General features: G+C 40.6%; 2 protein-coding genes across 2 annotated transcripts; both read left to right on the top strand.

The window, feature by feature from the left end:
- Positions 1-5,272: 5,272 nt before the first annotated feature.
- Positions 5,273-6,864, top strand: LOC138888297 (uncharacterized). The gene is made up of 2 exons (XM_070170143.1): positions 5,273-5,332; positions 5,914-6,864. The coding sequence occupies exons 1-2, from the start codon at positions 5,273-5,275 to the stop codon at positions 6,862-6,864; spliced, it is 1,011 nt and encodes a 336-aa protein (XP_070026244.1).
- Positions 6,865-9,248: 2,384 nt separating this feature from the next.
- On the top strand, positions 9,249-9,860 carry LOC138888298 (uncharacterized). The gene has a single exon (XM_070170144.1). It carries the CDS (start codon positions 9,249-9,251, stop codon positions 9,858-9,860), a length of 612 nt encoding a protein of 203 aa, XP_070026245.1.
- Positions 9,861-20,441: the final 10,581 nt, after the last annotated feature.

Below are 20,441 nucleotides of genomic sequence, written 5' to 3' on the forward strand. Positions count from 1 at the left end.
ATAATGTGTCAGATCCACTTACAAAAGGCCTAACTAGAGAGGTAGTTGAGAAATCATCAAGGAGAATGGGACTGTGGCCGAGAACAAGTCATAGTGGCGGTAACTCTACCTAGAAGACTGGAGATCCCAAGATCTAGGTTCAAGGAGATCAAACAAAGTCATTAATGATGGTTCAACATTGTCAACTAAACTTTTGGTCCATTCTCGTGATGAGGCAATGTTCAGTATCAAGGATAAAACATTAAGGCTTTGTAAGGCCAGTTCTCTACGCGCTTATGAAACCAGGCGATGATCATGGCTGAAATGAACACAAAAATGAGAACCAAAGACAGATAAGGGTTGGTTGTGTGACTTGTGGTTGTCTAGGTATACACCAAAATTAGACGGTTCAAAGATATCAAATCTACCGATTGATCGAGTATATCCGACATAAGTTCACTACGAAAAGTTCAAACAGAACCTACTTATCCAGATACAATTAATCCTTACTTGCGAATCACATAGTTTTTCATGCATACTTCCGTGATGTAGCCATTCCCCATTCATGTTGGGGATTGTTGGGGTTTTTACGTATTTAATTAATATATTAAATACTTAAAAGATGGTAAATGGAAAATGGAGGGAAATAAAAAATTTGAGTGAAATTTTAAGTTTTCCCCCTTGGTAAATGAATATTGTCCCATATTTGAAGAGGAAGAGGTTTTTATGGGTATATAAGCAAATTCTCTTCTTCTAGCTCTTAAAGAGTTGAGAAGAAGGCAAGCTTCGCGCCATTGTTGTCGTCGTCGCTCGGCTCGGCTTCGGCTTTGGTCAAATGATCGATTGATTGATTAACTTTTTGGGCCAAATTTATTTGTTAATAGTAAAATATTAACAGAAATGTTATTAAATATTTGTTTTAATAATAGAATATCAATATTAAATATTAATATTAAATCCAATCCGTTTTTCTATTTTGGTTACAAAAAATTAACTACCCTCTTCAATTTTTCCTCTTTATTGTTGAGTAAATAGCCATTTATGTAATGTCATTTATGTTGTGGCCGTTTTACAGAAACAACCATTTTGAAGAGTTGCACCTCTTTAGATTCAGCCAACTTTGTCTATAAATACAACACTATTCTGCTTAGAATTTGACTACGATTTTCTGAGTTTCTCCTCCTTCTGCTTACTTTTAGCATCAGACAAAGCAGTAGTAAGTGTGATTTGCTATCAAACTTTGTGTTCGCTGAAACACTGGGGTTTGAAGTACCACTACACCAGTGTGTAATTCGTTCTATCATGGGAGAAAATAATCCATAACCTTGGGTACTAGGAGGGGATTAAATTCCTTAAGGAAACACTGTGAATTCAGTGGGTTCGAATTGGTTTTCTGTTATTTTGTTGTTCATTTATGTTTATGTTCATTTCTGTTTATGTTCATTTATATTTCCAGAATTATTTTACAAATACAGTTGACTAACAAATATAATGTTGCAAATGGATTGAAGGCTTTTGTTTTTTTTATAGGTGCGGGAATTCAAGAAATGCACATGGCCATGGGATTAAATAATTGTGAAGGCTGGGAGATCTGATCTCAAAGAAAAATCGTTTTCTTCTTTGTTTGGTGCTTGACTTTAACATAATTCAATTATCTAATTCAAGATCAATCTTTAACTTACTACTTTCTGACAAATTGATAAGATACTGAGAAAATGATGAGCATGTATAACGCATTAAACCATGCGCTTTAGTCGCTTGAACTCCCTCCGGTCCATTTTAATTTATTTTTTGGTTGTTTTTACACATATTAAGGAATTCATCTTTTAACATCAATTAACAATGATATTGACTATATTAACCTTAATTTGTTCATCGAAAAATACAACAAATACTCCTAGGCTCTTTCTTTCAACGAAAACTTTGAAAAAAAATTAATTCATTTTTGATATATGAAAAACTCAAATATTACGGATCACAAAAAAGAGAGACAAAAAATCAATTAAAGTGGAGAAAAAGGGAGTACGTCCTTTGCTTTACGGCATGTTACAAGTTTATGATTGGCAAATCGTTCAAGTACTTTATCCTCTAGCTTCATTTTACTAATAATATGTATATGATATTCTTTTTCCGTCAAAGTTACAACATTCAAAAGATCAAACTTTATATGGTCAACATTATTTATTGGAGTTACATGTTGATCCCTAGTCTGCGCACATGTGTACATATTCTACTTATTGATAATATTTTATTAAGGTTACGTCATACATTAGCTAGACATGAAGATTAAATGTGGTTAGCCTAGACAAGATGATCTGGATGCACCTTACATGATGTGTCAATCAACATCTCTAAACTTGTGATTAGGGGCTGCTGTGGACTCTAATCTTCCTTTTCCAGCTAACCCAAATTTTTTTGAAAACACACAAACACGCACAAAAAAAAAACAATGATCAGAATCTACTCCTGCCAAGATTATAACATAAAAGGAGAACTTACTATTCCAGAGGATACTAATCCAAAAATGCAATGTGCAAAAGAAAATTATAACAACACAAGTGCAATAGATGCATTTGATAGTCAAAGATAATTAACCGAGGGGCACTTCTGGCATTGTGTTTATCTACCACAAATTAATCAGTGTCTTCCATAGTTAAAAGAACTAGGACCGGAACCTTTGCTTTGAACTTTTTGTCCTTGATCCCAATCATCCCACCTAAATCCAGGGCAGAAAATCTAATAGCTGCCAAAAGACTACATTTCTACGGTAATAGTAAAAAGATTCGAATTTGATTGCTTTAAAATTGTATCTAATACCCTGTATATACTGTATACCCTAAAATCGGATAACAATTGAATTTATACGTGATAGTAGGCTATATAGTTGATATTTACACCTTAATATGACCATACTTTGTTGTTGTTTTATAGATAAATTGCTAACAAAATGTTCTAAATAGTGTTCTTTTGTTTAGCAGGGAATATTATGTGAGAGGAAGCAACATGGAGTGTTTTGAAGGCGATAATGTGAAGAAAAACGCTCACTCGAGAAGTACCCAAACACAAAGAAGCATAAATGGCATGGGCAAGAAGGCCACCGCGACCGCGGTGAATCACGGTAGATTAACAACATAAGGCAGAAAGGTCAGCATTCACCGCGGTCGACACGATTGGCCGCGACCGCGGTGCACTGTTCACGCTGATGGAAAGTTTGAGGATCAAAGTGTAAAATCGGGAAAACTTTTGTAAAACCCTTATATGCTTTAGAAACTCGCCCAAGATTAAGAAAAGCTGATTTTAGACCACTTTTGGAGGCAAGAACAAGAGTGAGAAGATCAACCAAAACATTAGAATTTTTCTATCTCATTTTAATTCTCGCAATTTTACATTATGAACAATTTAGTAGTTTTCTCTTATTTTGTTATGAGTAGCTAAATACTTATCTAGGGTTGATGGAACCAATTGTTGGTTGAAGTTTTGACTCAAGTTGTTATAATCGAGCCGGATTTATGATATGATTGTTCAACTACATTTTGTATGGTGATTAATTGAATGGGCCCTTGATTAATCGTGTCTAATTACCTTATATTGCTTGAGAAAGAATATTAGGTTAGATAGCTAATGAACAACACCACTTTTGGGTAATTAAAGAGATTCATTACTTGAACTTAAAAGTGGGTTTAGAGATAACAAAACTTTGGTGGGATAATTTAGAGTTGCATAACTATTGTCAGCTAGAGTAGTTCGAGAGAATCCTCTAGTAAATTATTGTAGTTGATTGATAGATAATTACGATAACTCATAACTCTTAATCCTCATAGAGTATTACGACGAGATTATAGCGGAAGAGTCAAGACCTAAACTAGCAATTGGGGAAATCACTGCCCTAGACCTTCTTACCATTGAATTATCTTTGTTTTAGCTTACTGTTGCTTTTAATAGTAGTTGAAGTAGTTAAACAAAAACCCAATCTTTATCGATCAAAAATCTTGCATCTAAAGATTGATTAAGTTGATAATAACATTGCCGTAGAGTGTAATAGATAGGTTAGTTCCCCGAGGATTCGATTCCGGACTTAAAATCGGATTATATTTGTAGCGACCGCTTTGTCCTTTAAAAGACATAGTTGGGCGTTGTCAAATTTTGGCGCCATTGTCAAGGAACTAACGGTGTTGTTTATTACAACTTAGAAGTAGTGTTAAAATTATTAGTTCAAATCAATTTTCAAAGGTGTTAAACAATTTTCATTGAAATTCTAACGTTTGAACTCTTGTGGAATTCAAGTGTATGATTAGAAATTCTTCGAGGAATGGAGAACTGCTTGAAGGACTTTCAGACTCCGAGAAAACATTCAGGGCACTGAAACGTGCCAATAAGAGGATCCAACAATCACAATAACTACACCAGTTTGAAATTGACATGGGTGACGTAGAGAACGTCAATGGAAACATCAGGGATGAGCCAGCTGACCCAAATGTCAGAGTGGTGGCACCTCTTGTGCCAGAAGCTGCACTTTATGATTGGGCTCAATCCACAGCTGACAACCTGGCAACTGGCATAACTGTGCCCGCAATTCAAGCGGAGACATTCTAGATCACCAACAACATGCTGCATCTGCTATAGAATAAAGGATTGTTCTCCGGGTCACACATTGAAGACCCTCAACAACATTTGAAAAACTTTCTGTCAATTTGTGTGACTCAAAGGTAGCCAAATATGACCCCAGAAGCTATCAAGCTATTATTGTTCCCGTTCTCTTTGATTGGGGAAGCTCGGACTTGGATGAATTCGCTACCAATCAATTCCATTGTCACTTGGGAGGAATTAGTAAAGCAGTTCCTGAATAAGTTCTACCCACCCAACAAGACTGCAAGGCAGGTTGATGAAATATTATAGTACAAGCAGCAACCGACTGAGACCTTGAAAGAAACTTGGGAAAGATTTAAAGGGATGCTGGTGAAATGTCCTCACCATGGCATTCCAGACCAGATGCTTGGCCAGAGATTCTACATGGGGTTAGCTGACAATCTAAAGGCCAATGTGGATGCTTCAACTGGAGGTTTATTTTTGAGTAAGACATTCACCGAGTGCAAAGTCCTTCTTGACAAGATGTCCCAGAATTCGGGGTGGATGACTAGAGGTACAACACTGGCACCCATAGTGAATTCAGTTCCTCTTGACCCAAATAATTCGCATGCAAAGAACATGGCCACACTCATGAATCAGATGTGTATTTTGACAAAGAAGATAGATGAGATGGGTACCAAATAGGTGCATATTATTGACACGACAAATGGAGGACTATGTACACCTTGTGTTAATCAGTCTTATGTGTGTTCATGGAGCGGAGAAGGTGAAAATCAAGGGGCAAGGGAAGATATGAATTATGTTAACAACTTTGGGGGCCAGAGACAAGGAGGACAGCAGTGGAGACCGGCACCAAATCAGCAATACAGACCCAACATGCCTTAGCCTGGGGGCATGCAAGCTCAAGGCCAAATAGTGCCATACCACCAGAGACAACAGGGCTACCCATAGCAGAACCAACAACAGTTGACATATCATCCACCTTCTCAGCAACAAGATAACAACATGGTAGAAATCAGGGGGATGCTCCAGTAACTCATTAGGACAAATGGTAAGATGCAAGAAAAGTTGCCAGTACATGATTCAGCTATAAAGAATATTGACACTCAGTTGGGGCAGTTGTCTATGGGTTTAAACAACCGCCCCCAGGGAACATTGCCAGCGGACACAAATATTAACCCCAAGGAGCAAAACCTGAATTAGCTGATGGCAGTAAGTCTCCAGAATGGGAGAGATTTAGGCAAAGAGCAGGAGGTTGCATAAGCCAGCAAAGAGACTACACCAACCACTCCAATTCCACTAGAGGTAGATGAATCATCAAATCTGACTGAACTGGTGGTTGAACAGGGTCAAGATGAAAAGGGTAAGGCTAAGGTAAAGGAACAAGCTGCAGAACAGGTGGTGCCTCTTGTGCCACAGAACCCCAACAGAGAGAAGCCAGCAAGCAGTGTACAAAGGGTGATACCTGCACCATTCCCTCAGAGACTGGTAAAACAAAGGAAGGAAGATCAATACAAGAAATTCATGGACATGCTGCATCAAATTCAGTTGAATATTCCTTTGATGGATGTCTTAAAGGAGATGCCAGGTTATGCGAAGATGATGAAATACCTAATGTCACGAAATTTTGATTTTCAGGACCTATCCACAGTGACTCTGACGCATACCTGCAGTGCAGTAGTGACCAGACCAATGGCTCAAAAGATGTCCGACCCAGGTAGCTTCACTATTCCATGCATGATTGGGAGTTATGCCTTTGCAAAGGCATTATGTGATTTGGGAGCCAGCATAAATTTGATGCCTCTAGCTGTATACACCAAACTGGGAATTGGCAGAGCTAGACCGACTTCGATGCTGCTGCAGTTGGCTGACTGCACGGTAAGAAGGACTACTGGGATTCTTGATGATGTGTTGGTGCAAGTGGGGAAGTTCGTGTTCCCTGTAGACTTTGTTATTTTGGACTGTCAGGTAGATGAGGAGATACCTATCATTTTAGGTAGGCCATTTTTGGCCACTGGGAGAGCACTGATCGATTGTGAGACTGGGGAATTAAAAATGAGACTGAACGATGAAGAAGATATATTCAATGTTCAACAATCTATGAGGAGACCCATTGAATATGCTAATTGCTCTCTAGTGGAGGTAGTGGATGTGATCCTGCAAGAAGATGATGTGACCCTGACTGCTAAAGATCCATTGGAGACATGTTTGACAAATTTAAAAGATATGGATGGTGAAGGATTAGCTGAGTGGGTCATGGCACTTGAAGGCCACGGATTCTGGAAAAGGGAACCTTAGTTCGAGTCCCTTGAGTTAGAAAAAAAGGCTACACCTCTAGCAAAGCCATCAGTAGAGGAACCACCCAAGCTGGAGCTGAAGTCGCTCCCAGCTCACCTCAGGTACGTTTTCTTAGGCCCTGATTCTATTTTGCCTGTTATTATATCATCTGGTTTGTTAGATGTGTAGGTAGAACAACTCTTACATGTACTGCAGGAAAGTAAGACTGCCATTGGCTGAACCATGGCAAACATAAAGGGTATCAGCCCAGCCTTCTGTATGCACAAGATTCTTTTAGAAGAAGGGCACAAACCTTCCAGAGAATATTAACGAATGCTGAACCCGAACATGAAAGAGGTAGTAAAGAAGGAAGTGATCAAATGGTTACATGCTGGAATCATCTTCCCCATATCTGATAGCAATTGGGTCAGCCTTGTCCAATGTGTGCCGAAAAAGGGGGGAATGACTGTTGTGCAAAATGAGAACAATGAGTTGATCTCAACTCGTACAGTCACAGGATGGCGGATTTGCATGGATTACCGAAAATTGAACACAACCACCCAGAAGGACCACTTCCCCTTGCCTTTCATTGACCAAATATTGGACATGTTGGCCGGGCGATCGCACTTCTGTTTCTTGGATGGATATTCGGGGTACAATCAGATATCAATAGCCCCCGAAGATAGAGATAAAACATCCTTCACTTGTCCGTATGTCATCTTCGCCTTTCGGAGAATGCCTTTTGGGCTTTGCAATGCACCAGCGACATTTCAACGTTGCATGTTAGCCATTTTCATAGACATGGTGGAGGATATTATGGAGGTCTTTATGGATGATTTCTCTGTGGTGGGAGATTCATTCGAGGACTGTCTTTACAACTTAAGAAGTGTTCTCAAAAGATGTGTGGAGACAAATTTAGTGTTGAACTGGGAGAAGTGCTATTTTATGGTACATGAAGGGATAGTCCTAGGGCATCGAGTGTCCAATAAAGGAATTGAGGTCGACCATGGTAAGGTTGACATGATTGAAAAACTACCATCGCCCACTTCAGTCAAGGTGGTGAGAAGTTTCCTTGGGCACGCCGGGTTCTACAGGCGATTCATAAAAGATTTCTCTAAAATTGCTAACCCATTATGCAAACTCCTTGAAAAGTATCACCCCTTTGTGTTTTCTAATGATTTCAGGTTGGCATTTGAGGAGCTGAAAAAGAGATTAGTGACTGCACCCATCATTGTTGCACCCAACTGGGAGCAACCATTTGAGCTCATGTGTGATGCAAGTGACTATGCCATATGAGCAGTCTTGGGGCAACGAAAGGGTAAACTGATGCACCCGATTTATTATGCAAGCAGAACGCTAAGCGGTGCATAACTCAATTACACTGTGACGGAAAAGGAGATGTTGGTTGTTGTTTTTGCATTTCTCGAGACAAATTCAGGTCATACTTGATTGGCTCGAAAGTTATTGTTTACACTGACCATGCAACAGTTAGGTACCTGATAGAAAAGAAGGAGTCAAAGCTAGGCTTGATTCGCTGGGTTCTTCTGTTACAAGAATTCGATCTGGAAATACGTGACCGAAAAGGGACAGAGAACTAAGTAGCTGACCACCTCTCAAGGTTGGAAGGAGCTGAAAAGAAGGTAGAGGTTGAGGATATAACAGAGACATTCCCAGATGAACAATTACTGGCAATGACCATGGAGGAGACACCTTGGTATGCTGATATTGCTAATTATTTAGCAAGTGGTGTTGTACCTTATGAACTCTCCTAAATTCATAAGAAAAAGTTCTTTCGTGATTATCGGTATTATTATTGGGATGAACCTCTATTGTTTAAAATATGTGTAGATAACATGATCCGGTGGTGTATCCCCGAGAAAGATCAACATTCTGTTTTATAGGCTTGCCATGCTTCACCATATGGTGGACACTTTGGAGGAATTCGGACAGCAGCTAAGGTGTTGGAGTCAGGCTTGTACTGGCCTACTCTGTTCAAGGATGCCCATGCTTGGGTTAAAAACTACGATGATTGCCAAAGGACTGGCAACATATCTCATAGACACGAGAAGCCAATGACCACAATTCAAGTGGTGGAGATTTTTGACATGTGGGGGATTGACTTCATGGGGCCATTCGTCATCTCGTATGGTAACAAGTACATATTGGTAGCAGCTGACTATGTCTCCAAGTGGGTCAAAGCAGTGGCTCTTCCGACCAATGATGCTAAAGGGGTACTAGACTTTCTAAAGAAGAACATTTTCACATGTTTTGGTACCCCAAGAACTATATTCAGTGATGGAGGAACCCATTTTTGAAATAGAGCTTTCGCACGGCTGTTGGAAAAATATGGAGTTCGTCATAAAGTGACCACCCCGTACCACCCACAATCGAGGGGGCAAGTTGAAATGCCCAACAGAGAGATTAAAAGTGTCCTCACAAAAACAGTGAATGCAACAAGGACTGACTGGGCAAAGAAATTGGATGATACATTGTGGGCGTACCACACAACCTTGAAAACCCCAATTGGTATGTCACCGTACAAGTTGGTGTTTGGCAAGGCATGCCACCTCCCAGTTGAGCTAGAGCATAAGGCACTTTGGGCATTGCGACAGTTAAACTTAGACATGGAGACAGCAGGTACTAACAGAATCACTGGGTTACATGAACTTGAGGAATTCAGGTTCCAGGCCTTTGAGAGTGCTGGATTATACAAAGAAAGGATGGAATTAATGCATGATAAGCACATCTTGGATCGAAACTTCAAACACACAGATATAGTGTTGTTATACAACTCAAGATTGAGATTGTTCCCAGGTAAGTTAAAGTCACGATGGTTAGGACCCTTCAGAGTGATGCAATTGTTCTTAAGTGGAGCTATAGAGATTGAATCAGAAGATGGGACAAATAAGTTCACAGTAAATGGGCAAAGGTTGAAACATTACCTTGGAATGGCTGAAGAAAAAAGGGATAGAGTAGTAATCACTTTGGAAGAGACCCAGTACGTGAATGAGGAGTGATGATCAAATGCTTATGTCATGTCGCGACGTTAAATCAGGCGCTGTGTGGGAGGCAACCCACGAGTGTTATTGTTAGTGTGTTAAAAAAAAACCAGCACCGCAACCGCGGTAAACCGCGGTGGAAGGCAAACATTCTGCCTCGAATGTTTCATCTCACCGTGACCACGGTGGACCGCGGTAAACTGCGGTGAGGCGTAAACTTTCTGCCTCAAGATTTTAAACCCACCGCGGCCGCGGTGGACCACGGTGGGTACCAGGTATTTTTTTTTTTGCGTTTTTCTTTTCTCTTTTCTTCCTCTTTTAATTTCAAAACCCAAACCCCCCTCTTAAACCCAAAATACCCGATCCCCTCCCCCAGATTTTCAATCTCTCCCTCTCTCTGAACCCTAACCACCCAAATACTCTCTTCTTTTTCTTCTTCTTCTTCTTCTTCTTCCCTCATACTAACATCCCCCACCTCCATTCCTCTCACCCATTCTTCAACTACGGTATGTTCCTCACCTCTTCCCTATTTTTTCTTTGGTATTGTGTTGTAATTTATGTAGTTTTATATTGTGTTGGGATGTAATTGTTGGTATATTCGTTTTCTTCTTGTTTTTGCTTTTAAATTTCGTTTTTGAGTTTGATTGGTGAAGGGGCTGTGCATTGCATATTTGAAAAGGTGTTTATTGGTGGGTGATTGAATGAAGTAAGTGTGGGGTGTGTTGGTGTAGTAGTATACTTGATTGGGGAGGAGCTTTGATGTACCCATGAGGGCTATATGTGTTTGGATAGTGCCCTGCTCACAAGGTGTTTGGGAAATTGCCCCAATGGAGATATAAAGAGCTATTGTGACATGGTTATGGTGAAATCTGAGTAACCATCCATAGTCACATATTTTGCGCACTCACTAATAGGTGTTTTGTTGTATGACAGGTACAATGAGGTCTTCCAGGAAGAGACGAAGCATCGGACCCTCCACTAGCGGACCAAGAGGCTCCTCACGAGCTAAGGGCCAAGCCAGTGCACCTCAGTTCGATAGCACTCGGTTTGTATCCAAATCAGCAGAGGATAGGTACAACCAGAAAGCAGCTAAGAAGTTGCAACCTGAGGTGCACATTGATCGAATGGCTTTGGAGGTGGAATGCCCCAATATGTTTAATGAGCTGAGGTGGTGTCAGCTGGACATCTTCTTCGAGGTACCAGAGGAGGCTAATGTTCAACTAGTAAGAAAGTTCTATGCGAACTTGCCAGAACATGAGAATGGGGTTGTGACGGTCCACAACACCCTGGTAAATGCATCCCTCGACACCATCCACAGGGTATACAGGCTGCCAGTGTTTAGGGGTGAATTTGATCCTTATCGTACTTTTAGCGGTACACGAGCCTTGTGGGGAACTCTTATCGATACTATCTATGTGCCGAATGGAGAACACCTATGTATCAAGCACATGATTACTCTCAACTCCCACTGTCTGAATTAGGAGGCTAAGTGTTGGCTCACTATTATCAACAGTCGATTGTTGCCATCCAGCAACACGACAGATATTAATCTACCACGGGCGTTCGCAATCTACTGTTTCATGTCCCATAGTGATTTTGATGTGGCTCGGCTTATCCATGAAGAGATGTTCATTAGATCACCTAAGCTAACCAAGGGCCACTACTTCCCTTCACTGATCACCTGGCTGTGCCGTATTGCTCGAGTCCCTGAAGACCCTCGGGTTGATGGGAGATTGCCACTAAAAGCCCCGTTCCGGGCGAAAAATTGGAATTGGACGAGAGCCGGTGGTGAATGTTGATGACTCTGATGATGATTCAGCTGATGATGATGATGATGATGATGATGATGATGAGGTAGCTGCGATTCCTCCTTCTCCGAGAGTTGATGTGGCAGGCCCATCACAGCCACGCCGGAGCACCCGTATGACAGCTTTGGAGTAGGATATGGCTGGGTTGCATACCTCGGTCACTAATTTGGGTACCCGTGTTGATGCGGTGGCTGAAAGGCAAGTGAAGTTGGAGAAGAAATTCTTGGGCTGGTTGAGAGCGCTGGGACGTGTGTGCAATGTGAACCCAGACACCGTCTCCGATCAGGAGTGAGCCTTCAGAGAAATTCCTTAACCTCACTGTTCTTTAAATTTTTAAGCCATGGGGACATGTCTTCATTTTAAGTGCGGGGTGGGGCATACTTCATTGTATGTTTGTAATTGTAACAATTGACTGTTTGATTTTGTTTGTTTTGTCTTGCTTTGATTGTTTTGATGTTAGAGTAATAGTTCATTAGGAAAGTTAAAATAGTAAGTGACTTGTCCCGACGACGGATCTCTTTCGGCGGGGTTCTTGAGGGACTAAGTTGAAAAAAAAATTGGAATATGGAGACTCTTCCTGATGATGGATCCTTTAGACAATTTTCTTGAGGGAAGTTAGCCTAGAGAAAAGACGAAAAATATTTTTTATTTTATTTTTAGGTAGTGTAGTAACTCCCCCTTGATTTTTCTTTGGGCCACGGTTCTTTTCCAAGGGTTTAGCTTGAACCGGGTATAAGTAGTTTTTATTTATTTTTGTTCTTTTTAGTTTTTAGAGTAGGACTAATGGGATGCGAGCTAAATTCGAAGGAAAACCCTTAGCGTTGATACACCTGAGCACAATAGACACTAGAATATAACACCTAGCTTCATTGGTTGAATCCTGTTAGAGTGCCTCAAAATTGTACGTTTGTATCTAACTTGAACACTCAAAAGAGAATGTCTTGATAAACTAATCCGGAGTGAGTCATGTGCCATGTGTGTGTGAGTTTTACTGTGTTCCATGTTTCATATTTGATGCCTAGAACTTGCCCTGTGTGTTTGCAAAGCGAAATAGTAGTTTTTTTCAGTTTTAGAATTGATATAGGCATTTCTTTGTTTAGCCAGACATATAAAGTAAACCCACCTGAATGCAATACATCTTAGTTAACCCCGTTGAGCCTATAAGCCTATTTCTTTGGCAACCACATTGCGAACCTTACCCAATTGTTTGAATAGCTTGCCGTTTGAACCCTTTTACCTCCCAATAAGCACTTGAATGATAGTGGAAATATGGAAAAGCAAAAGTGTGGGGTGGTGGTTTGGTTTTTGAGTGGAACGACTGAGATAGAGAAAAGGTGTGGAATTTTGAAGCATAAAAGAAAAAGCACCACGAAAAAAAGTAAACAAATAATGGGTTATAAATAATTATAATGGTTGATAAGTGGTGGCTTGTACAAATTGCACCTAATGGATGAGGATGTTTTAAACAAATGAGGTGGAGTGTTTGGTTGGCACAAATATGATCTTTAAGTTTAATGTAATTGTATTAAAAGTGCTTAGGGAGGTTAGTCACTATATCTAAATATATCCTACCAGTCCCTTAGCCTACATTACAACCAAGTAAATTCCTATTGATCTTACACTGAATGGGCTCAATTAGTAAAGTATTACACTACGGGAAAGCCTATGGTGCATCATTGTGGCATGTGAACGTTCTTTCTGAGAGTGAGCAAATTTTGTCTATCTTAGTTCCTACTTGTTATAATTATCATCATATGTGGAACTACTCTCTTGTGTGATGTGAGAGCATGTGATTCACGAAGGAAAGGTAAGTCTTGACTCTTGTATAGAGTGGTTTGAGTAAGTGCTGATGTTGCATGGCATAAAAGGTTTGACTCTTGAGGTAAAGGTTGTTCACTACTAGGTACAATTTTTGTAAAATGTTCATGGAGTGAGTCGTAAGGGAAAAGCTTAGGGAAGGAATTTTGATGGACTGTGGTGGATTGTTCGAGGACTAGCAATGATTTAAGTGTGTGGTATTGATAGTAGGATATATAATTGATATTTACACCTTAATATGACCATACTTTGTTGTTGTTTTATAGATAAATTGCTAACAAAATGCTCTAAATAGTGTTCTTTTGTTTAGCAGGGAATATTATGTGAGAAGAAGCAACATGGAGTGTTTTGGAAGCGATAATGTGAAGAAAAACGCCCACTCGAGAAGTACCCAAACACAAAGAAGCATAAATGGCCTGGGAAAAAAGGCCACCACGACCCCGGTGAATCACGGTAGATTAACAACATAAGGCATAAAGGTCAGCATTCACCGCGGTCGACACGATTGGCAGCGACCGCGGTGCACTGTTCACGCTGATGGAAAGTTTGAGGACCAAAGTGTAAAATCGGGGAAACTTTTGTAAAACCCTTATATGCTTTAGAAACTCGCCCAAGATTAAGAAAAGCCGATTTTAGACCACTTTTGGAGGCAAGAACAAGAGTGAGAAGATCAACCAAACATTAGAGTTTTTCTATATCCTTTTAGTTCTTGCAATTTTACATTATGAACAATTTAGTAGTTTTCTCTTATTTTGTTATGAGTAGATAAATACTTATCTAGGGTTGATGGAACCAACTGTTGGTTGAAGTTTTGACTCTAGTTGTTATAATCGAGCCGGATTTATGATATGATTGTTCAACTACATTTTGTATAGTGATTAATTGAATGAGCCCTTGATTAATTGTGTCTAATTACCTTATATTGCTTGAGAAAGAATATTAGGTTAGATAGCTGTTGAACAACACCACTTTTGGGTAATTGAAGAGATTCATTACTTTAACTTAAAAGTGGGTTTAGAGATAACAAATTTTTGGTGGGATAATTTAGAGTTGCATAACTATTGTCAGCTAGAGTAGTTCGAGAGAATGCTTTAGTAAATTATTGAAGTTGATCAAAAGATAATTACGATAACCCATAACTCTTAATCCTCATAGAGTATTACAGCGAGATTATAGCAGAAGAGTCAAGACCTAAACTAGCAATTAGGGAAATCACTGCCCTAGACCTTCTTACCATTGAATTATCTTTGTTTTAGCTTACTATTGTTTTTAATAGTAATTGAAGTAGTTAAACAAAAACCCAATCTTTATTGATCAAAAATCTTGCATCTAGAGATTGATTGAGTTGATAATAACATTGCCGTAGAGTGTAATAGATAGGTTAGTTCCCTGAAGATTCGATTCTGGATGTAAAACTGGATTATATTTGCAGCGACCGCTTTGTCCTTTAATAGGCATAGTTGGGTGTTATCAATATGCAGTTTTAAGGATACATGATATAACTTGGTACAAATTAAGAAGAATAAATTAATATTAAAATTGACGATAAAAGAATAAATGCAAACCACACAAATTGAATAGCCTTGGCCCTCGAGTTCAGTCACCTTTGAACCAAAAGATGTTTCAACTGAATTATGAACAGAATAAAAAAATAGTGAAAGCTAGAAAATGATAGTATATTGCTTTGTATTCCGTAGAAATGATGAATTTTACCAGTAATCAGACCCCTTTTATATAGTAGTGGAGTCCTGCTCTTGGTACAGTTCTATATGAGGTAAGAAATCTCATGATTAGCTAATTAATCAACCTCTTCTTGATACGTGCTGGGATTTTCGCCGTGATCCTCGCCCGATTGTGGATATTTCAGCTTTCTATTATTTGGATCGGTAGATTTTTCTCGATCTTGCTCGATCTCGAGCTTGATCGGTATTCGGGTCACGAGCTCGACGATCTATCTTTGCACCATGGTTCGATATAACACAAGGTCGAACCTTGACCTATTATATTTCTATCTCGATTAATCATACAAAAGGTAATCCCGGTTTTGACTGTGTACAGATAGTCCTCTCGTTTCTCGGAGAGAAGATGACGAAAAACGATATAAACTTCTGAGTCCCATCTCGATAGGCCATAACATAGGCGACGAACATCACTGATACACCCGAATATGATGTAAGCAACAAATGGACATCGAAATTTCCCGTCGGTCCAGCTACCAAGGTATTAAATGCTTGTCAGTTGCTGGTCGGCCACCATGGGTTCTTAATCATCACCGACAAGCTATAAGCACTGTAACCTTCCAATATTCAAACTTTACGTTCAAAGCTCCTCCTATTCTTGTTTCTTTTCAAAAAATCCCTTTGTTTTGCAACTCTTGCACCCAAATTTCTTGAACTTTCAGCAAACCGCATACCATCCTAATTCCTTTTTTTTCTACAATGGCGAAAACTTCTAAGACTGTACCACAAAAGGAGGCCACCTTTTCAACACGGCCCGCCAGCGAAGGAGCTGCGACGGAATATCCCCTTGAGGATTTCGTTCTGGGAGGGTGCCCTACTATTGCTGATTTTAAGATTGAAAAGACCTACTCGGTACCGGGTCGATGTGAATCGGTCTCGAGGTACATATGCACAATCACCGATGACCTCCTTGCCAAGGTTAAAGAGGATTGCAACTGGGTCGATAAACATGTGGTAGTACCTTCACCTAAGGAATCGATCACTACACACGTGGAGGGTTTCCTAAGTGTTTACACTTACCCCTTCACGCTAGGTCCCTTAGACCCCGTCATTATCGCCTTCTGCAAGAGGTACGACGTGACCCTTGGCCAGGTCAATCCTTCCTTATGGAGAATAGTGATTCTCCTCCGATTCTTTGTAAGCAAAATCGGGGAATGTTCTTTCACCCTCGATCACCTTATGCACCTTTATAGTCCCCGACTCTATCGAGGAGGGTTGATCAATCTTTCTTAATGGGCCAGCAAGGCTCCATTATTGAGCATAGACGAGGCTCGTGATTGAGGTTGGATGGGCCGATTTGTCCGAATAAGGACTTCGGACCTGATCCCTACTAAAGATGTGTCGTTACCTGAGAAATGGAACACGAATCGTGAGTAGTACTTCACCTTGAATGTTCAATTTTGCTGTTTTACTTTCTTTCTTCTTTCCTCATCTATATTTTTGGTGTTACAGTTGTGGCCCAGGTGACGAACGTAGTTCCCAAACACAAGCAATGGGTCAAGGTCCTGGTGTCACATAGACCATACTCCGAGCAACTTGGATGGAGTTATCGAAGGGTCGATGGGAGGCCCATAACCATGGTAGGTTTTCTCCTCTGATTTAATATTGTTTGATATCCTTCTTGCACTACGGAATTCTTATTTGCTATGTTTCTTTTTGTAGGTATCGCTAAAGACATTGCTATGAGGCCACTATCCAGTAATGAGGATGTGCCTTTCGAGCCCCCCGCTCCAAAGCAGGGTGATGAAAAGAAGAGAAAAAGGGCCCCGAGTTCCCCAAACTCGAAAAAGAAGAAATCAAATAAGAGGTCACACAAGCCCAAGGGGAGTTCGTCGCTCTACCCTCGGACTCATTTCATTGACTAAGGGATGGGTCCGAGGAAGAAGAAGAGGAAGACAAATCTAAATTGGTGGCCCGTGTGTGGGCTGGTGTCACGATACAAGAAGTCCTTGAACCGGCGGGCGCTGAAGTTGAAACATCCCGATATGAGGAGGTTGGTGAGAGAGCTCTGGCTGAAACTTCCGAGCCAGAAAGGATTGATCCCATTCTACCCCAAGCTAGGGGGATTGAGAGAGAGACCGGGGGTGATACTCGAGCTACGAAAAGTGCCCTGATAGACGAACTTGGAGCAATCGACATTAGTGGGTCCCCTCAGATTTTGGATGGTATGATTCTTGAGGCCAATATGTTGAGTCTTCAAGGGGCGACTGATATCCACATCTTTTTGGATGGGGTTGAGTCTACTATTTTGGAAGACGTCACCGGGCTCGGTGACCTGCTAGTGCCAAGGAAAGAGCCGTCGTTGGGTGCCACCGAGTCTTCATTGAGCCTAAAACTTGTGGATCGATTCCTGGCCCCAAGTGTTAATCCTGACCAAAGATAGTCAATAACTTTTTCTATCCCGGAGGACACCCGGGTATTCTCTGCCCCCGTCGGTGTAACGACCCGATTAGTCATTTCGAGATCTAGCATGTCGTTCAACAATTTGAGGCCATGAGTAGCTTCACTTCAGGTATTATAACTTGTACGCATGGTCGAAATTGAATTCCGGGAAGTTCAGAGTTCATTTGGATAGAGAATTCTCATTTCGGAAGCTTTAAGTTGAAAGAATTGACTAAGATTGGATTTTTGAGTAAACGACCTCGGAATCGGAATTCGAAGGTTGTAGCAGGTTTGTATGATGATTTTGAACTTTAGCGTACATCCGGATCGGGTTTTGGAAGACCTGGGAATGTTTCGACACCTATTGTGGAAGTTGTAATTTTGGAAGAATTTCATATGTTTGGGTTGAAGTGCATTTTAGTGTTATTAATGTCCGTTTGGGATTCCGAGTGTGGGAATAACTTCGTATGGTGAGTCTAGAGTTGGGAGCGCGATCAGAAGTGAATTCGGAGGTCCGTGGGTCATTCTGGAGTCATTTGGCTAAAGATAGAAATTTGAAGGTTTTTGAGAAGTTTGATCGAAAGTGGACTTTTTGATACCGGGGTCGGAATCCGATTCCGGAAGTTGGAGAGGTCCGTAATGTCAAATATGACTTGTGCACAAAATTTGGGGCCAATCAGACAAGATTGATAGGTTTCGGCATTGAATGAAGAAGTTTGAATTTCTAAAGTTCATCAAGTTTGAATTGGGGTATGGTCCATGATTTTAGCATTGTTTGATGTGATTTGAGGCCTCAAGCAAGTCTGTGTGATGTTATGGGACTGGTTTGTGTGATTGGACGGGGTCCCGGGGGCCTCGGGTGTGTTTTGGGGTGCTTTTGGATCATTTTGGGTTGTGTTATTGCTGCATATTTCTATTTCTAGTTTCCTTCTTCGCGATCGCGAAGGGAGTTCCGTGATCCCAAAGAGAAAGGTGGGAGACTGCTGGATTTGGCCTTCGCGAACGTGAAGTGGAGGTCGCGAACGCGAAGGGGTTGGCTGAGTTTTCTAGGCAAACGCGAATGTGCGATCGCTAACACGTAGAAGGAAAGAGGGGAGCTGGGCCTGAGGTCGTTGGCCTACGCAAACGCGAGGCCTAGTACGCGAACCCGTAGGGTCTGGGAAGCTGACCTTCGCAAACGTGAGCATCGGGCCGCGAACACGATGAATAAATTTAGGGCTGAAGTAGGTTGTGCTTCGCGACCGTGAGGGCATTTCCGCATTCGCGAAGAAGGGTGGACCTGGGATGGGTAGAATGTTTAAAAATAGGGTTTGAGTTCATTTCACCCATTTTCATTCGGCTTGGGAGATTTTTGGAGCTTTTGAAGAGGGAGGTTTGTCATATATCATGAGTTTTGGAGCATTGTGCATCGATTTGAGTCTTCGGAAGGGAGTGGAATGCCGGTTATGGAACTTCAGAGCGAGGTGAGTCTCCTTTCTAACCTTGTAAGAGGGAATTGTCCCCATAGGTGAATTAATTGGATATGTGCTTCTATTTGTGGGGGCTAACTACGTACGAGGTTATGAGAGTCCGTGCGTAACTACTATTATGCTTAAGTCCGGGTAGTCTAGGACCCAAAAGCATGCTTTACTTGCAATATTTGAAATCTTGTTGTCAATTTAAAATGCTTAAAACATATCGAACATGTAAAAATGAATTTCTAAAAGACTAGACATCGTTTCTTGATTTTTAAAAGAGAAATTGCTTTTCCTTGAATAATTGCTCCCTGATAATTTCTTGATTGACTGTTTGTTGTGTTTATTTATATTCTACCGCATTGCATGTATGATTCACAAGCGGGGTAATAGATGCATCTATGGTTCGCGCCATTCGACCCTCTGGCAGTGCATAGTTTAAATATTTGTTGGATCGCGCCGTACGACCTCGGTATGATTTGTGCATGCTTGTATTGTTTGGTTTGAAAATTTATAAAATAATGATATTGCCTCCCTGACTTGAGATATATACATAAATGATGAAAATGAACTTGGAAATTTCTTATTAAGAAAAGAATTGATTACTTGCTTTATATTGAATTACAATCACATTTATGGAAATCCTCAATTCACTACATTATTGGTATATCATTATTGGACCACTAGTAAGTGTCGAAGTCGACCTCTTATCTCTACTTCTTCGAGATTAGATGGGATACTCACTGAGTACACGTTGTTTTCGTACTTATGCAACATTTGCTGAGCATTTTTGTTGCACAGGCACATGTTGGTCTAGTGGCCTAGTTTGGCGCAGCGGCATGGTTGATACGCAGACTTATGTGAGCTGCATTTCTCGAGACGGCCTGCAGCCAGCAGAGTCTCTTTCAGAGTATTGTATTGTACTTTCATTTTTTGTCCAAATTGTATTTTGGACAGTTGTTGTATTACCTTATTCTCTAAAAACTTCTCATGCACTTATGACACCGGGTTCTGGGATGATTAAGGGGTATTCTGTATTTACTTCTAAACATTCTTTTATTTACTTTGTAAAGATTATCTTTTACTAGTTGTATTGAAGGAAAATCTTAGTTTTCAAAAGGATTAAAACAATAATTAAATTAAGTATTTATGATTGGCTTGCCTGGTAGCAGTGTCCGGTGCCATCACGACCCTTAGTGGATTTGGAGTCGTGACAACATGGTATCAAAGCATTAGGTTCTCTTAGGTCTCCCAAGTCATGAGCAAGTCTAGTAGAGTCTTGCGAATCAGTACGGAGACGTCTGTACTTATTTTCGAGCTACAGGGCTGTTAGGAGCACTTCCCTTCTTGATTCCTTATCGTGCGGTTTGATTCCTTTGAGGCTTATGCCCTTGTTTC

Source organism: Nicotiana sylvestris, chromosome 3 (assembly GCF_000393655.2).
Source record: "Nicotiana sylvestris chromosome 3, ASM39365v2, whole genome shotgun sequence".
NCBI lineage: Eukaryota > Viridiplantae > Streptophyta > Magnoliopsida > Solanales > Solanaceae > Nicotiana > Nicotiana sylvestris.

Bases quoted from the DNA above. Each gene is read 5' to 3' on its own strand.
- LOC138888297 (XM_070170143.1), top strand. From the start codon at position 5,273: ATGGAGGACTATGTACACCTTGTGTTAATCAGTCTTATGTGTGTTCAT. The intron at 5,333-5,913 runs GTGAAAATCAAG...GTGGTTGAACAG, and splicing joins GTGTTCATGGAGCGGAGAAG to GGTCAAGATGAAAAGGGTAA.
- LOC138888298 (XM_070170144.1), top strand. From the start codon at position 9,249: ATGCCCAACAGAGAGATTAAAAGTGTCCTCACAAAAACAGTGAATGCA.